At 43.5% G+C, this 19,267-nt stretch overlaps 1 protein-coding gene across 2 annotated transcripts in view; it reads left to right on the top strand.

Annotated features, from left to right (window-relative positions):
- Nucleotides 1-19,267, top strand: part of Cntnap5 (contactin associated protein family member 5) — an 801,158-nt gene that overhangs the window by 552,303 nt on the left and 229,588 nt on the right. For both annotated transcript variants that reach the window (XM_010637689.2, XM_010637692.2), the window contains exon 13: nt 8,242-8,442. In XM_010637689.2, the coding sequence (XP_010635991.1) occupies nt 8,242-8,442 (201 nt within the window). The remainder of the gene's footprint in view (nt 1-8,241; nt 8,443-19,267) is intronic.

Here is a 19,267-nt window from a genome sequence, read left to right as displayed (position 1 = left end):
TACCAGGTATCAAACTCGGGTCCTTGTGCTTGTGAGGCAGACAGCGGAAACACTGAGCTAAATCCCTGGCCCAACTTCATGTTATTATATGACAATATACATTGTAAATCAGTGTATATCAGCTTAAAAATATAGGTACTATTTATTATAGCTGCACTGTATTTCACTGTCAGTTGACTCTACTTTATTCAGTCAGACATCCATTTATGGGTATTTAACTTTGCAATATACCACTGTATTCAACAGGTAAGCTCGGCTGAGCAGCTGCAGTTTCAGGAATCTAAACCTCTGTGCCTACAGTGTATCACACCCCTGTTGTCACCGAATGAGTGCAGTTCCTGGGGGCCTGTTGCGCTCTCGGTGTGGTAGTAAAGGGACTCTGCTGATGGACCAGTGTTGGGCACAGACATACGATGTGGCCATTTCATTCATAGCACTTGGCGATACGTAGAGGACTGAAGAACCAGCTGGCTGTGAGGACTTCTAAGGGCACACGGGCAGGAGCTGGTGGCGCCCTGTGATGATGCCGGCGTCCTGGAGATGACATCTGCGCCACAACAAGCAGGCTCTGGGGCAGTTCTATCAGCGGAAGGCTGACTCACCCCACTTCCCTCCTTTCTTTCTTGTGTGTCAGCCTCTTTCAGAACCAGGGTATGAGCTCCGTATGAGTGGAGTAATAGTAGACACTCCCCTGCTTGGGGAAGGCCTTGGGCCTTTTCTGGGTAAGACCTGACAAAAGGACATGTGAATGTCACTGTGGCTGTCTCTTAGGGCCAAGGCAAGCCCTTTGCATTCACTTCTGCTCTCCAAGTCTGCAGAATTCCACATTAACTGCTTTAAGTTGTCTGGACCAAAGCACCAGAACTGCTATTTATTATGTACTTCTGTCCTAGCCACTACATTCTAAATTGCTAGAGTTCATCACTTTTAATCCACTCAATAGAGTGGGACGGAGGGACCATTTCTCCTTTGCGTGTGGACAGAGTGGAGGTTGTCCAGTGTCTCCCATAACTCATCTGGTAAATGTGGTGCACTGTTGTGTTTCCCCTGTCCCAGAGGCTGAAAAACCAGTCATCCAGGTGGTCTCTGCCCTTACCCTGTTCAGGTCCCACCTGCGCCACTGCCAAATATTCATCTCCAAAAAAAAAAAGCCAGGCACAGTGGCTTGGCTTTTCCCCTGGACCCGCTTTCTGGGAACTGGGACCGTGTGCAACCTGGCAACCCTTGTGCCCCCCTCCACAGGACCCCGCAGTGTTCTTGGAGCACACTGGTCAGTGTGCTGCATTCCTCCCTCAAGCCAGTGAGCAACACGCCAGTGTGATATGAATACCTGCAGTCTGTTTCAATGCATCGCTTTCTAAACCCAGAAAGCGGATTCCCCGGTCTCTTTGATCATGCCACCTGTTTTAAAGCAAGGGGGAAAAAGACCCCAAAAGGTATATAAAAAGTAAAGGCCACAGTGAAGTTGAGGATAAATCATACCCAGCACTGTCTGGAGCCCTGGGTAACCATCCAGGCAGGGCGGTGATGGGCCAGAGTTTCCGCTGTTGACCCAGACTGGTAATGCCCCTCAGACAACAGCCTGTGGCCGTGGTTTCAGGCAGACACTCCTGGGTGCTTGGACAGGGCACTGGGCTGGCTGGTGGAGAAAGAACAGCTCCCACAGGAATTCTAAGCCTTTTAAGGGAGTTGGAAATTGCCTTAGGCCAATGGTCTCTCTTCCCTTAAAAGAGCAGGGTGGAGGAGACTGACCTCCTCCACACGGGTTCCTAGAATTGTTTCTAATAATGAAATGACCTCTTCCAGTCTGCTCCGACTCAATCTGGCAGAAGGACTCACTGCAGTTTATTGCTTATTTGGAGTCCAGCACCTCACCAAGGATCAGGAAGAAGCGGCACCTGCCGGAGCCAGCACCCTAATGGGCTCCAAACTTCATGTTTTTATCCAGTGCTCACAGCACTGCTGAACAAGGGATAAGGGTACAGCAGACTGAGGCCAATGCTTGGGAGGTGGCATAACTCTGCCTTGATCCGGCATCTGGCATTGGAAGCCAGGTCTGGCCTGCAAAGCCAGCGCTTTCCTCCTGCACAGCTGCCTCAGGGAAGCCTGGGAGCGGGAGCCCTTTCCAAGCTGGTGTTGACTCTGCAGTCGTTACCTGTGATGGAAACGGGGAGACAAGGTACAAACATGTGAAAAGCTACATAACTATCAATGCAAAATGACAGGAAATATCCCAGGACCGTGCATAAGTAGACTGCAAATGAATGGCAGAGACAGCCCTTGAAGAATTATTTAAACTGTCTTTACTCTTGGCATAGAAAATTCACTTTGTCAACATAGATAACTGTACCAGTAGTGACCCCAGGGACCTTAATATAGACTTGTTTTATTACAATAGGAGTATAAGTGAATTGGCACACTGTTCAAAGGAACATAAGCAGCTCCCCACAGTGATTTTGGTTCAATTAAGCTGGGTATTGACAATCTGTAGACTTCCCTTCCTTCCAAGCATTGTGATAGAAAAATTGCAGTTTTTTTCTGGCTCTGCAAAGACAGATATGTGTGCAGAATGAGGTCTTGTTAATCAGAGTTATCTCTTGTTTTCTTCATTTTAAACCTTCCTTTTATTTATTCTTCCTTCTGAGTGGTGATCCCCATGGCAACAGATGGAACAGAATACAGGATCTAGAATTACTATTATTAATAATAATGATTACAATAATAATACCAATCAGATACAATGGGAGAAAAAAATAAGAAATAAAATTAAATTGTAGCTCTGTCTGTAAACAGTTTACAGCTTTGGCAGTGAGCACCAGAGGAACCAAGCAGGTTGCCCAGGCCAACAGGCACCAATAGCTTTTCCTGGGAAAACTCACAGAGAGATTTCACCCCAGGGATGGCGATGCAGAGTGTTCTAAAATACCATGGCATGACTACTCCGCTGGCTCCTTGTGTAACTTTGTGTTCTTATCTTGTGTTATTTTTGTTGTCACCACTTGTGTGTGGGGGTGGGATGGGTGTGATATTACAATTGAAGACTCCTTTTAAATTTGGACCATTATATAACACATGCATTGAGAGGGAGCTGCTTTGGAAATCCTGGAACCAAGAACCTGGCATGCTACAAATGGTGGTGATGATTTAATCTGGGCATTTGACAGTGATATTCTTGAAGTTCTAAGGTGCTTGGTGCAAGCCTAGGCTCTGGTAGCATGGGGACGAAGACTCCTTCATGATGAGCCAGTTCTCTTTGGTTTTTGTTTTTGTTGTTGTTATTCGTTTGTTTTGGTACCAGGGGTTGCACTCAGGACCAGCACTTGTAAGGCAGGCGGGGGAATCACTGAGCTAAATCCCTGGTTCAAGCCAGCTCTTGTGAAAATAATACGTAGCCTCCGTGGGGACACCACTCCATCACCCCTCCATTACCACCAAAATGCTCTCCAGCAGATCCTGGGACCCCTCTTAATAAAGTTATAGAGTAACTATAGTTATAGTAATAATAGAGTAATATACAGTAACTGTAACAGCCTGAGACATTGTCATTGTATATACAGCTTTCTCTGCCAAATAGTGGTGAATATTTGGAAGAATTACTGCATTTCCTCCCATGTGTATACTCTAGTGGCTAGCAGAGTGCTAACAGGGCATGCCCTGAAGTATAGGAATGAACAACGTTTTCATATCTTGGAAGATTGCATAACTTCACATAAGTGAAGACAGACTTGAAAGTAAGTTAAAAATCACAGTGAAAGTTGAACAGTAATTTGCCGGTTTACATAGCACTACAGGGCTACTTCTATTACATGATGCTTTGGAAGTTTATCACACATGCTATTTGATGGCCCAAGACCTGTAACTCTTTATTATGAAAAGATGGAATGACATCTGGTATGGTTCTGGGTCATGAGATCACCCACATTCATGTCAACCCCAAACCAGGCACAGTGGGGCGCTCACAATCCCAGCACATGGGAGGCTGAGACAGGAGAATTGCCAGGAGTTCAAAGCCAGCCTGGAATACATAGCAAGACCCTGTCTTTAAATAAACAAATCATAACAAAACAAAGCATAAAAGAAAATATTAAAATACAGAATAGTGTTACTTTAAGATAAATAGGAAGCCGGGTGAAGTGGTCTTAGTTCTCCTCCTCTCTGTTCAAAATCTCCAAATGCAGTTTTCTCTTAAATAAAGTGAACTGGTTTTGAGTATGGTGGTGTATGTACACCTGGAACAATTACACAGAGGAAGCTGTGTTTCTAGTGATGAGACTGATGGTGCTAGACAGTAAGTGTTTTGAAAGAGAATAAACTGGGCAGCAAATGGGAGAGGCAGAGGGCAATATTATGAAATCCTTTAGATCTCTGAGTCCTAAAAACAAATTATGTTGAAATTTTAGAAAAAGGTTTCTTGTAGTTTTTAGACAATTTTAAAGACACCAAGAAACAGAGACACACGTGAAGCTATTCCTCAGTAAAATGAGAACTGAAGAAGGTAATAATTTATTATATACAGCAGCTGCTATGCTACAAAGAATTACAATATATCCTGTACCTTAACCTCATTTGAAAACTGAGCTCCTCACTTCCAGCTCACTAAGGAGTGAAATCCAGGTGCTAATTCCACTCACTGTTAAAGCAAAGTTTTGACATAGATATAGTTATCAATACAGATATAGATATAGACGTAGATAAAGATAGATACAGATATAGATGATATAGATGCATATAAAGGTATAGATATCGATATATCCTTAACCGTTTTCATGCCAAACAACATGTTATGTGTCCCTGTATCAGGGCCCAAATCATTATAATGCTGTTATGGAAGCAGAGATTGTTATTAATAACCCCATTTTCTTTTGGAAAAACTCCAGTGATGTTACACAACTTGTTCACTGATGTGGGGCCAAGCACACACTGATGACAAACAAGGAAGGCTTTGTCTGTACAGCTAGAGTTTCTGATGGTGTCACTTGGGTCATTCTAGAGCCCAAGCCATACTCGCTGATTTCCCTGTGAATGAAATTAACCGTCTTGATCATTTACTTTCAAGAATCCAGTTTTACTGAAAGCCATGTGTGAGTCCATATATGGGGCCACGTGGGGGAATCCTAACCTTCCTATTGCCTATAGGGCCACTTAAGAGGACTTTTAGTTGTTTGAAAACGCCTCAGAGCTGACTCCACATAGTCCTTGTCCCGGTTAAACCACCCTTCCCATCCAACACAAGGTATGAAGACTGTCAGTCAGCAGAGTGGATCTGTCCAGGGTGACTTTCACTGCTAGCCTTTTAATGCTCATCCAGCTTCCAGGGCTGATGTACACATCTACCATGAGCTGAGAAAAAAAGATAGAGCCAGAAAATAATAAGATCCTGTTGTCCCTTCATTTGTAGTTGTCATCCTTTTCCCTGGAGAAAAATTATCAGAGGACCCAAGCCAGCTTTAAAGGGAAATTCAGCTGTGAGGCTGCTTGTTTCACAGGTCCCTCCCCATCCTGTCGTCCTGCTTGAGCCAGGGCCAGTGCTGTGTAGCAAGAGAATTGTGGGGACCACTTTGGGGCTTTTAATCACTCTTTTGTATCTTCTGCATATCACATACTACCAGAAAGTGTAAGTTATCCACTGAATTTTAAAAACTTCAACTCACCCTCGGGGAACAAAAGATGGAGCTGGTGATGGCATCAGTGACCTTAGGCTGAAACCTTGACTTTTCTGCCGTAGATTGATATGACTAGGTAAGATGAATCCATGCACAAATGAGTGAGAAATCAATTAGTGAGTATATAAGCAATCAGATAAATAGATGTATGGATATGGAAATATATTTACAGTTGGAAGAAAATATAAATCCAAAAGATTTAGTGGTGTTGTATGGATCACATTTTTAAATGGATTGCATACAAGGAGAGTAGACACAAGTTTATTTATAATAGATAGGCGGACATAGTAAGAAAAATACTACCTAACTACCTCCTAAGTGTCAGTCTTCACCCGATATCTGCCAGGACAATTTTGAGAGCCAGCTAGTGACTCTCCTTTTCATTCATCCATCTCTCCTCTCCTTTTTCAGGCTGTGTTTGAAACTCGTGGCTTCAATCATTGTAGGCCAGACCTGGTTTCATGGACGTCTCCAAGTGCCCATGATTACTGTGCCTGCAACATTGCCTTATTGAATGATAAACTTTTCTTTGGTTATTTGGTCAACATTTGTCTATACTGGAATGAACTTGTTTAAAGCTGCAGGTTATTTTGCAATGTTACCATGCCTTACTTTTATTTTTAAAGGGAAAATGTAGTGGTATCAATTTTGGGGGACTTCAAAGACATGTAATCCTGATCCACTGAGGATTCAGGCTATGGAGGGGCTGGTTTTGTGAAGCAGATATAAAATATGTCCAATTATTTGCATATAATTCAATTGCAAGGTACAAGGCTTGTTTCCCTTGCAGAGTGATCCTTCGGAGGTACTTAAAAGCAAACCCCCCTTCCTTCTTTTTTCCCAGTGTGTTAAAATTGCACTACGGAGAGGTAAAGTGGCCAGTTCCCAGCAATGTGTATAAATGAGTCAGAAGAATCACCACCAAGCACCCCAGAAAACTCCCTTCCTTTACCTTTCTCAGCTAAATCGTGCCCACAGCCCCAACACTGATTCGTAGTACTGGTAAATAATGGTGGTTCCCTTCAGCAAATTTGTGCATCATCACCGACTAAAAGCTAGGCCTTAAGTCATTTCTCTACCTGATGGAGCTTAGTTTCCCCATTTGTACAACTAAAAGGGGGAAGAGGGAAGAAACCACATGATTTCTATGTTCGGTTTCTTTTCAGCTCTGAGAATCTATGAAGATTAATGAAGCAATTACGTGGGCAAGAGTCTCAGACGACAAAAGCTTTTCGAGTCTTCTTACTTCCTCCTTTGCTTTATTTGAGAGGAAGTTCAGAATTAAATGCATGTCCAGTTGCACTAAATGTTTTGGCTCAGGTTCACATAACAGTGTCTGAGGTACTCTGGGCCGTGCCTTTCAATTTTATATTTTGGATAGCTGTTCCCTATTATCAGCTCTGTAGCCCCTGTTAGTGGTAAAGCTGACATGCTTTTCTTGTCAATGCTGTTGTGACTGATGACAGAATTCAGTTTCAGAAAAGTGAATCCTTGTCCGAGCTCATTATTGACGGAAATAGTTCCTGATGCAGCTCTCCCAGCCTCAAAAACCCAAACTCCTCTCTTCTCTCCTTGCCTCCGTGCTTTCCTATCTTGCCCTTTCGTTCTTGCAGAGGTCCTTGTCTCCGTTTGTTCTTTCACTGTAACACTTTCTGGATATTTTTGGCAAGTATATGAAATGAAGCATAAATACTGGAAAATTACACGAGTGCATTGCACACATCGTAGAGATCTCAAAATTTCAACCCTGATGTTGTAGTTTACATTACTTGTCATATGTAGGTCATATTTTCAAGGTGATACTTATGGCTCTTATAAAATATGTTTATGCTAGTGTTTCTGCTGTGGAGCAATGCACATAGAAGCTGGAACTGTGAGCTTTGATGTCCGAAGGCCTTGACTGAAATCCTTACTTAGTCACCTTTATGTAATCTCGAGACAGCTGCCTAGTTCTCATTCATGATTTCCCCATTCTTGGCATGGGCGTGTTGGCTGTCTTCCAAATTTAGGTATGTTCTACTTTCTCTCTCTTCGAGGTCCATGTCTGAGGAGCCCACCAATCTTGGAGCAGATATACAGGGAGACGTTTTGAACGCCTGTGCTAAGTATGTGCGGATGTTTTCTCTGTCATCATTCCCTAAAGAACTATTGACACAGCCTTTACATTGTATTGGATGCTGTGAGTGCTCCGGAGAAGATTTAAAATACACAGGAGGATGTGTGTGGGTTCTGCAGAAATACTATGCCATCCCCTGTAAGGGACTGGAGTACCTGCAGATTTGGGTTTTCCCGAGGAGTCCTAGAACCAATCCCAAATGAATACAGAGGTAGGGCTCTATGGTCAGTTTTAAAGAAGGTACTTGAACCTTTAGTATAAACTGTGGAATAAGGACTCCATCCGTATAGCTGTTGTCATTTTCTCCCGTGCTAACTGAAGGGAACTCTACAAGGACGCTCTGCAGAAATAGGACGCACAGACAGTGAATAACTGCAGCACACGAGTGACCATCACTCTCCTGGCCTGGTCTTCTCTTGATTTTCCTTCTGACATCTCTGCTTTTGGATGTTGTCTCGGCAGAGGACAAGACATGGATGTCAGTGGAGCACAACAACACAGGGCTGATCCGTGTGCAGGGCGCCGACCCCCAGAAACCCTACGGGATGACCTTGGACTACGGCAGCAGCATGGAGCAGCTGGAAGCCCTGATCGACGGCTCGGAGCACTGTGAGCAGGAGGTGGCCTACCACTGCAAGAGATCGCGCCTGCTCAACACACCAGGTAAGGCCCAGGGGCAGCGGCGGGACGGGTGAGTCTCTGAAACCCGGAGCATCCAGCGCAGGAGTGTTTACTGTGAAGGGGGCCGTGACTGCGGTTGTTCACTGCACAGTGGAGAGAAACGTGGCCGGGAAAGGCTACCTATGTCTGAGGCTTGGCTTTGATACGCAGGGAGTGACTCGAGTGCATTCCATGGGCCTCTCAGGGTTTGTTCTCATCTTAGAAAAGGAAAATGTTCGCAACGCCCATCCCGCCGCAGTTGCGGAAATGAAGAGCTTCTTGAGAGAAATGGCACTTGAAGAGAGAGAGCCTGTGAGGTGGGCATAGAAAGTGTGGTGGTGGGAGAGGGTGTTTCTGGGAGAGGAACAGAACGTGAGAAAGAAACCTCAGCACACTCATCCAAGATGATGCGTTGTGGCTGGGCAAAGGATGCATAAGGCAGAAATACCAGGCAAGGAGCCTGACATGATAGTCAGGGGTAACTGCGTTCGTGGTACTCGTGATGCCTGAAGAGCAGGGGCACTAAAGAAGATTCTTTTTTCAATAATAGACTTTCATTTTAGAAAAATAGGCTAATCACTGTGGTGTTGGTTTGTAGAGAAAATGGTTGATTTTGGTTGTTAATGTATGAAAGAAAAAAGAGAGAGACAGAGGAAGAAGGAGGGAGAGAGGAAAGGAAAGTTACGGGAGGAAGGGAGGAAGAAAGCAAGGGAGGAAGGGAAGGAGGGAGGGATGGAGGGAGGAGGGAAGAGAAAACTTCTAGGAGCGCGTCCTGAATTCCAGAAAGTGGAGAATGTCAGAAGATGTCCAGCAAAGTTTTCTCACACCCTAGGGGTCTGCGATTTGTGAAAGAGAACTTACCACATATTTCATGGCAGAAAAAAGGACCACAAATGTTCTGAGTATCCACAAAAGGGTTTTACAACGTCGAGCCTCAAGTTTAGAATACGGTGCTCGGGGTTCAGAAATTGTGAAAGGCTGGAGAGATAGAGAAAAGGCAGCATCAACACCGGGGATGGGAGAGAAACTAAACCATGTACTGCCCAGCTGGTCTAGAACCTTCAGGGAAGTTGTTCTACATCAGAGACTTTCCCAGATAACTGTCACTTAGCCCTTTAAGCACCAACAATCTTTTCAAATAATTTTTAGCTAGTTGAAATGAAAGTCTTTCTCAAATGGATTACACGCTTCCTTGCCTTTCTAAACACAGAATTCTAAATGTAAAATGTAACATTTTCTTGATGGCTCAGGATCTCCATTGTGAAAATCAAATATTGTCCTCTCCCTGGGCTCAGCCGCACTTGCACTCGGAGTCAACCAGTGGTGTCCTTTTCTCAGCATCTTGAGGACACTGTAAGAGTCGCTGTTGGTATTTTTATATTTCTCTCTCCCCCAACTGTGAAGGCTGTTCTTGTCGCTCTCAGCTCTTTTTTGAGGGTGCCTTTATCCACAGACCTCTCTGCCTAATTTCGTTGTGTTGCCTGTAGTTTTCCAACAATTACGTTTTGTAGCACTGTAGAAAAATGGGGATGTGTTCATTCGGACTGTGGGCTTTCTTTAAAATGGCTGTTTTATAGTATCATGGTGTTATGGATTGTGTTTAGCTGTCCCACCCCAAAGCTTCACGCTTTTCAGGGATGGCTGAATCTAGAGTGTGTGATTGATTCAAGGTGGGGGCAGGCCTGAGGGTGCTCAGATCAAGGGCATACGTGATACCTGCTCTAAGTAGTTCACATAAAATGAAAGGTGCAGAAAGATGCTCTTAAGGTCCCTTATCGCTTTTGCTACTTTTTGAGTGCCATGTTGTTTCTCCCCTGCTTTGAGTTTGCCATTCCTGCCTTGAAGCCAGCAGAGTATGAACTTAAATCTCTATGAAGTGTGAGCTAAATAAGCCCTTTCTCCTTCAGTGTTTTGAGTGTCAGGTATTTTTTCTCCACAACTCGAAAAAAGTAACTAAGATACTCGACTACACCACTGCCCTTGTGCACATACACTTTCCCCCTCCACCTCCTCTGTCTTGAATCCTAATCGTACTGGAGAGGGAAAGACATGGATCTGGGAGAGGCCAGATTGGGAGTGAGGGTCTGGCTGTCCGCGCTATCCGTGTGTACTGCTGCATCCGTTCAGTCTGCACAGTTCATTCTCACTACCTGACAAACGTGCATGGGCATCCTGAATTCATGAGCCTGACAGGAGGGCTGAAGAAACAAGGTCATCCCTGGCTCTGGTGCAATGCCTGGTACACGTGAGTTATGCAGCAAACAACAGTGTCCTTGCTTTCAGCTTCTATCCCAGCAGGGAAAGTCTAAAATTTATGCCATAATGGGGAATAAGTACAGAGGGGAGTTCTACTGCTATTTAATTATATAAATAAAATATTTATAATTGTATAATAACAGGATTGAAAAACTTACGTAGGCTGGTAATCTTAGCACCTGGAAATACCAATAAAACATTTCAATGTGGGCTGGGGATTTAGCTCAGTGGTTCCGCCACCTGCCTTGCAAGTGCAAGGACCTGAGTTCGATCTCTGGCACCAAAAAAACAAAACAAAACAAAGCAAAACCACCACCACCACCACCACAACAAACATTTCAATGTGAAGCCTTTCAAATATTTTTTTTTCAAATATACATATATTCACAAAGTCACCACTGGAACACACCACTCACATGTTTACGCTTTAGTGTTCTCAGTCATCCCCTTCTCCCCTTGGATTCTGAATCGGTGTAGTAAAATGAAGGAAGCCCATGGCACGGACACCCAGTGTCTACTTTCTTTTGGGGAGTTGGCTTGGAGAATGCACCACGGATCTCATGATACAGATGTGTTCCCAGCCCTGCACCCTTACTGCAGAGTGAGCCTCTGCTTGGGCCTCCACGCAGGGGTGCTCATGGCAGCAGGAATAGGAAGAGTAACGTTCATCGTGGATCTGAGAGCCAGCGCAGAAGGCTTGCGCCTGCAGCAATGTTTCCCTGGTCTCCCTGAGCCCTAAGCATTCCCTCCCTCAAGAGAATGGCCAAGGCCAGAAGGGAAATGGGTGCCATTCTTCCTCTCTTACCTACCAGTGAGTCTGGAAGTGTAGACCAAGTCTCTGAATTATCAAGGAAATCTGGGGTGGATTCAGGAAAGAGGTTCCCAAACCCAAGATACCACTTTGCAACCTGTATTTGTCACAGACAGACAGACACACAGACACACAGACACACACACACACACACACACAAAACTATCAATGCATATCAATAAATATGACCCAGACCATCATTTGTATTAACAACAGAGTATTATCTAATATAGAGGTACTAAAATTAACACAGTTGCTATTTGGACATGTACATTATTTCCTTTTTCTTTACTAATACAAATAATGCTGTATGAACATGTTTGCATGTAGATCTTTATGAATATAACTGATTGCTTTACTTATTTTTGTTGTTGTTGCTAAGACAAAATACCCAACACCCACAAGTTGAAGGAGGAAAGCTTTACTTGTCCCACAGTTTGTAGAGGCTCAGTTCGTAGTTGGCTGGCTCCAAGGCAGGGTGGCCTGGCAGAGGGGCCTCTCAGAGGAGAAGAAACAGCCTGTGGCAGGGTAGACAGGTGGTACTAAGCAGCGAGCATCAGAAGTAGTAGCAAGCCTCCCTGTCCTTTTTATCCCATCCAGGATGCAAGCCTTTTCAGGGGCGCCACCCGCACTCAGGGTGGGCCTTCCCACAGTCTACACTCAAAACCATGATAAACCAATTAGTGAACTTCACACACTTAATGCAAGTATCACACACCTAGATCTGGCCATCTCTAAAAATCCCCACCTATGAGCATATGAGAGTTTGTGGGGACATCTAGACACAAGCCATAACACTGGCTATATCCTCATAATAAACTCCTTGAGGTGTCATCAACATGGCAGAAAGTGTGTGCACTCTAAGGCTTTTTACCACAGTGACTTTTACACTGTATCAAACTTTTACCAATATATCCCCTGCCGAGCACTGTGGAGCTAAATTCCCACTTCCCAGCAATGGATATCCTCATTTTACTTTAGTGTTGGTAGAGCTGATAAACATAAAAGAGTGTCAAAGACAACTGGAAATCATTTTTGCTATCTCTGTTAACTTTTTAAGAATATGTAGGCCAATTCCTATAGTTTATTGGCTACTTCCCACAAGTCTCTCAGGATTAGTATAAGTTATGAAATACCTGTATAAATTTTGGCAACAGGTGGAGTTTAATACACAAAAGGTGGAGTCTCCTTATCACAGACTCTCCTCCCTACTATACAAATAGTAGACTAGGAAGAGAGAATATTTTTAAAAAATGACAGAAAGTAGAGGAGTATTCAAATGGCCACTAATGACAAAGATGTCTTATGTTTGGGGTGCTGGATAAGCATTATTTCTAATCCAAAAAAAACAGATCTTCCAGTAAGGGTTATTAGCCGCATCTGGTATCTATCTGTGTAACTGAAGTTTTATTAGAAACCTCAGAAGGAACAGTCTTCCTAGTTATTGGGGTCCACGAGAAAAGTGTTGCTGCTATTCCCATGTGCCTTTGTATTTTCCTTAACTGCCCGCTGCTTTTTACCCTGATATTTATGCAGGACCTAAGGCCCTGTGCTATGGTGCAACTTCCAAGACAGGGCCGTGGTATCACCAGCCTACCAGTGCTCACGATGGTGGCCCCTGGTCCCCAGGGGAAATACCTGCTCTGACCCAGCCCGAGTCTGTTCTCTCTTCCCGGTATCTCTGTAAGGATTTTGCCTAAGTTCTTACTCCTGTAGACAGTGCGTTATGTACATATAAAATGCAGTAGGACCCAGTCATGGCATGGTTGCAGGGAGGATAGAAAAATACATGCTGAGTTCACAATCTCAGTGGTTTAATCACACGGTAAATTAACTGCATGACCCCCAGCTTCCCTCTGGAATGAATAGAAGATTGAGAGGAGCACAGTCAGGTGATCACATAGGGGAACCTCATGCCTACATCCCTAAAGAGAACTATCACTGAACATCCTGCCTATTTCCAAAGCCTCTCCTATTACTCCCCAGGTGCTAACAATGCTCCCACTGGAGGTACACGCTGTGGTTTAAGTATCTGGTGTATGGCTTCCTTTATATTTACAGTCTGTTGGGAAAGTTTGTGAAAACTGTGAGCTGTTTAGGGTTTAGGTAAGAGGCTAATATTGAAATATTTATGTGATGGTTTCTATCTTGAGTGCCCCTCTCTGAGGCCTGTGAGTTAAAGGCTTGGTTACCAGCTTTAGGGATACTGAGACATTTGCAAGTTTTGGAAGATGGAGTCCTGGAGCAGATCACGCCCTGGAGCATGTCCTTGAAGGGGAGAGTGGTTCCCTCATTTCTCCTTTTACTGTTTTTCACTCCCTAGCACAACGCTGATCAGCTTTGTTCCTCTACACACTTATTTCAGACCCAGTGCCATAGGGCCATGTGATCAACACTGTGAGCCCCGAAAAACCTTCCATCTTTTTAACACGAATGCCTCAGGTATTAGCGGTAGTGGAGGAACGCTGACTAACACAATATGAAGCCCCTGGAGATTCAGACTCCATTACTTTGAAGTCCAATAGCCCTAACACACCCCAAGCTGAGTTTACTCTGGTTTTTCTGAATAGAAGGCATTTGCAGAGCAAATCAATCATTCCAACAAGACTGCTGTGAGGATTGTTTGAATTCCTCAGGAAAACTAAGGATGCAGAGCCCCGCCACACTTCAGAACCTCCACTCACTCACCAGTAAACCCCACTCAAGGTCGTTCCCAACCTCTCACTCATCCAGGCACGCAAGTGCTTCCTCCCTGGAGTAAGTCCTTTACCTGCTTGTGCCTCCGAGGAACTGAGAAGTATCAGACCTTATTTCTCCGAAGACTTCTCATATTTTCAGTTTTCCTTTCCCTCCCAATATTTGATATTTTAGGGAACATAGAGATGGCTAGTTATGCACCATATAGGTTAGAACATGTAGATATCAACTCTACCATATTCAATTACAAAAATATTTCTAATGCATACACTGTTATGACCCATATTTATAGGTTCTGTGCTCTCAAATTCAACCAACTGAAGGTTGAAATGTTTTTTTAATTTGTGTATACACTGAAATATATCTTTTTCCCGTGTCATTGTTTCCTAAACAATGCTGCAGTGTTGACATAACATTTTCATTGTCATGTGTTACAAGTAATCAAGCAGTGATGTAAGGTGTATGGAAGGATGTGTGTAGGTTACACACAAGAGTGTAGCATTTTATAAGTGAGACTTGGGTCTCCAAGTGTTTTGGCATCTGAGAGACACCCTTGAAGCAGTCCATCTACAATGTCAGGAATGATCACGATTACTTATACTGTGCTGGCGTGCTGTATCCTACATATCATATAATGGCATATAAATGCTCGTTCCTCTCTGTAAATCTGAATAGACACATAAACGCTCTTCTGTATATGAACCTCCATGCCAATTTGCAATATTAACTCTTCACATTTGCAACACTAGTGATGAAGTTTAGAAATCTAAGTAAGTAAATGGGATGCAACTAGAGCCTTGCTACAGAAGGGACAGCACATCAAGGTACTCTAGAGTTTATTAAACTAAAGACTCTTTGTCCCTGGTATTCATACCAAGCAAGATTAATGAGCAGAAGTTACATTTTTCTTTTGCACTAAGCATGTATTGAGAATTCATTAGGTATAGTGATTTCCTCAGGAATTCAGAGTAAAACAGTGAAGAAAACCTGAGGTCCCCCTCCTCTGAATGAAGCAGGGATGATGAAACACACCCACCCACACACACAGATTCAGTTCATAGAAACAGTGAGGCACAAAAGTTCTAAACAGTGAGCACTGGCCACAAGAAGACACTAGGAGCTGCATCTCAGTGAGGGGAGGAAATACCTCACCCTAGACAGGGATCTGCAGAAGAGACTTATTTGAAGGGGGTATGTAGCATAGGAGCTACCTGGGCTGAAAGACTCCAATGGAGGTGTAGGAGGGAGAGGGTGGAAATAGAGCAGTAGCAAAAGGACATTGTGGGCCCAGTCTCCTCAGATTATGCAAACTTTGGGACCATGATTTTGTCTATGTGTCCACGGAAGTCACTGAAACATTTCAATCAGGGGATTATGAGCCTCCCCTCTCTATTTCGAAACCATATGCACATGGCTGACACTGAGGTGACACCAGGACTCCGTGCTGCACAGGATACAGATGTAGCCACAGCAATAGCACAGTCTAAAATGCAACGTTGGCAGGGCTGTGGGGAGAAAGGAACCCTTCTCCATTGTTGGTGGGAGTGCAGACTGGTGCAACCACTATGAAAATCAATATGGAGATACCTCAAAGAGCTGGGACTAGAGGTTCCATTTGACCCAGCCATCCCTTGGCTGGGTGTCTTTCCAAAAGAATTAAAAGAATCATATCACAGTGCTATATGCACACCTATGTTTATAGCAGCACAGTTTGTAATAGCTAAAACTTGGAAACAGCCCATTTGCCCATCAGTTGGACACTGGATAAAGAAGATGCAGTTTTTCTATAAAATGGAGTACTACTCACCCATAAAGAATCAGAAACTAGAGTCATTCATAGGAAAATTGATACATATTGAGGATATACTCCTAAGTGAAATAAATAAGTCACACATGTATAAATACTGAATAGTTTCTCTGGTGTGAAAAACTATAATGGTACATAAGATTCTAATGATATAATTGACAATGTGAAATAAGGAAGAAAAGGGATAAAGGTGTAAGGGAAGTTGGAAGGTATTGGAAAGGAAATAAGGGAAAAAGAATTTTTTTTTTTTTTTTTTTTTTTTTTTTTATGGGTTTTTTTTTTTTTTTTTTTTTTTTTTGTACCGGGGATTGAACTCAGGTCCTTGCTCTTGCAAGGCAGGCTACCAAACCACTGAGCTAAATCCCCCTCCCAAAAGAAAAAAAATTTGAAAAAATGGAAATACAGTTTTAATAAATGGAAAGGAAGGAGGGGGTAAAGGGAGGGCAGGGGTAAAGGGAAAAAATGAGAACCAAGATCTGTCATGTAAATGTACAGGATCCCAGTGATGAATGTAACTGTGCTGTATACCTAAAATGTACCAATAAACTTAATGAGAAAAAAACAAAACAAAACAAAAACAAAAACAACTCTGAGCCAGCCATAACATATGGAAAACAACAGTATCAGAACAACATCTGAGTTTTCTTGCATCTTGTTTTTGTGAAAAGGTTATTTCTACTTTGTGAAGGACAGAAGTCTACAGAGAGATCCAAGCTTCCTCTAGTGCATACTATGGAACATTACCAGGGCTCATGACGGTGTTGGCTCTCGACAATAGAGGACTTTGTCCCTCACTAGAATCGCAAACACATTATCATGTAATACCTCAGTGGTCTTATGAAGTTTGTACCTCTTTTTATTAATAGAAGGAAGGCCCTGAGAAGTTAAGTGGATAGTCCAAGATCTTACAGCCATAAAGTGCTAGAGGCTGGTTTCATACAAATACCCTTCTGCTTTTAACCCCCCCCCCCGTCTAAGCATAATAATGAAGAAAAATGTCCTAGAGGGAAGGAAAATAACACAAGGAAGGTTCAGTGCCCATTCTTTTATCAATAATTTGTCTTTGTTTGTTTGTTTGAGACAGGGTCTCACTATGTCACCCAGGTTGGCTTGGAATTCCTGGGGATCCTCCTGCCTCAGTCTCTGGAGTGCCACCACACCTGGATATTCTTGTTATCAATTGTCTCATAAAAATTGGTATTAAACTCCATAATTTAAGAGTAAGGGCCAGGGATTTCGCTCAGCAGTTCGGTGGCCTGCCTTGCAAGCGCAAAGACCCGAGTTCAATCTCCAGTCCAAAAAAGAAAAGAAATAAAAAACAGAAATCCTTCCTTTGCTTAGGAATCTGCAGCCTGGGTGGCTGGGTCATTCCACTCTACCTCACTTGGGCTCGGAAGCCGTGTTGTGATCATCAGGGGACTCCCTGGCTCAGATCTGTTAGCTGCTGCAGCCTTTGGCCGAAGGCCACCTTTGGGCAGGTGTTTGGCACCTGTGTCACTCTCACAGACTTCACATGACTGGGTGACTTTCTCAGAGGATAGTTCCCAAGTTACAGAGGTGAGCATCTCAAAGGAAAGGATGAGGCTGGGGGAACTAGGTCACATTTCATTACTCTGGCAGTCACACAGCATTCCAGGCTACTGCTCTGTATTTGCTGGGAGGCATTCCTTCAGGCTGGTCCCCGGTTAAGAGAAGGGAAATCCCACTCTATCTTCTAAGGGGACAAAAGCACAGACAGGTTTTCAAAGGACCATATCTTCTTCAAAGGTTTGCATTCATACTCAACTCGCTGAAGACAATATAGGGAATACTCGGGAGTTAAATTCAGCTTTCTCCAGTGCACATCCTGAAGCTTTGGGGTCTTGGCAGCTCGTACTGCATTAAGTGTCCCGCAGGTTGGAGAATGTCTGCCCTCCATATTTCCTACTCAGGGAGAGCTGTTTCTCTTAACAGGAGATGGCTGGGAAGAATTTGTAAGAATTTGCCACAAGTCTCGAAAGTAGAGACCACTACATAAATCAGTAAAAATGAATTTTACTGGGCATGAATGCCGCTTCTCTGGATGTCCTAATATTCACGTTTGGTGTCTCACTGGAGACCTAGGGTCAAAATGACAGGTGGGTAAATTTCACAAGGAAAATATCTCCCCAAACAAAGCCACAGATGCAGATGTGTTGAGGAGAAATTTAAAAACTACTCCATATAAATTTAAGAGGTGATATGTGCCTGGACACAAGTAAATTGTTGTTCAGATCATTAAATTTTCAGATAATCAAAATGGATTGCTTAACCCATATGCAGACCCTGCAACAGGTAAAGTTCACATTTTCCTCGCTACTTTTATGCAATGCCCTGTGCACTTATTTACTTAAAAATGTGTCTACTGGAAGAATAATACTGTCTTCCAATTCTTGGATATAACACAGTGGTAGCAACAGGGAAAGGGCATGAATTTTGAAATCATAAATCTTAGCCTCACATTTAGTCTCTTCCACTTATTAGCAGGGAGATCACAAGCAAGTTGTATTTTGTTTCTGAGCTTTGGTCTCTTTGCCTATAATACTTAATGAGACAGATGATGCTTTGGACACAATAGACAATCAAGATACCAGCCAGTATTTTTTTTCAAATTATCTACTCGAATGAGAGGAATACAAGTTCCTCTATTCATCAGTAGGACATCCCACCATATGTCCCTGGAGACTTCAGCTTTGGAGTTTGCCCCTTTCTTGGCTTGTGGGGATGCTTGTTCTAAACTTCACTTCGACTATTTGTAAATGTGGTATTTCCATGGCACTTAATAAATAGCACCAGTGAGCATGGCAGAGTAAAGCCTCATTTTCCTCCTGACTTCTGGCAGTTCTCCAAATTCATGCATATATTTCCTTCTCATTTAATTAGATGGTGCCCTCCTCTGACAAGTTTCCTAAAGCCCAAACCTAGTACTTATTTCTTCCTCACCACCTCCACTCCTGCATTCATTGTCAACAGATTCTCAGTAGGTCTAGGGTCTTTCCTAATTCTACTGCTAGCATCTAGCCACAAACTCCTACCATCTTCCTTCTACTGGACGAGTGCATGGCTTTCTGGTTCCTCTCAGATGCACCTGCACTGCATCTTCTACCTTGCAGGCAAAGTGATGATGCTTTCCACATGATCTCTCATCCTATGGCTTCAGATCTTTCCCCCAGTGCTGGAAATAGAACCTGTTCGCCTTCCTGTGATCTGCAGATCTCTGTCTGAGAGACCCCCACCTC

Source organism: Fukomys damarensis, unplaced genomic scaffold (assembly GCF_012274545.1).
Source record: "Fukomys damarensis isolate Sample0158 unplaced genomic scaffold, DMR_v1.0_HiC HiC_scaffold_29, whole genome shotgun sequence".
NCBI lineage: Eukaryota > Metazoa > Chordata > Mammalia > Rodentia > Bathyergidae > Fukomys > Fukomys damarensis.
This window is presented reverse-complemented; position numbering and strand designations above follow the sequence as displayed.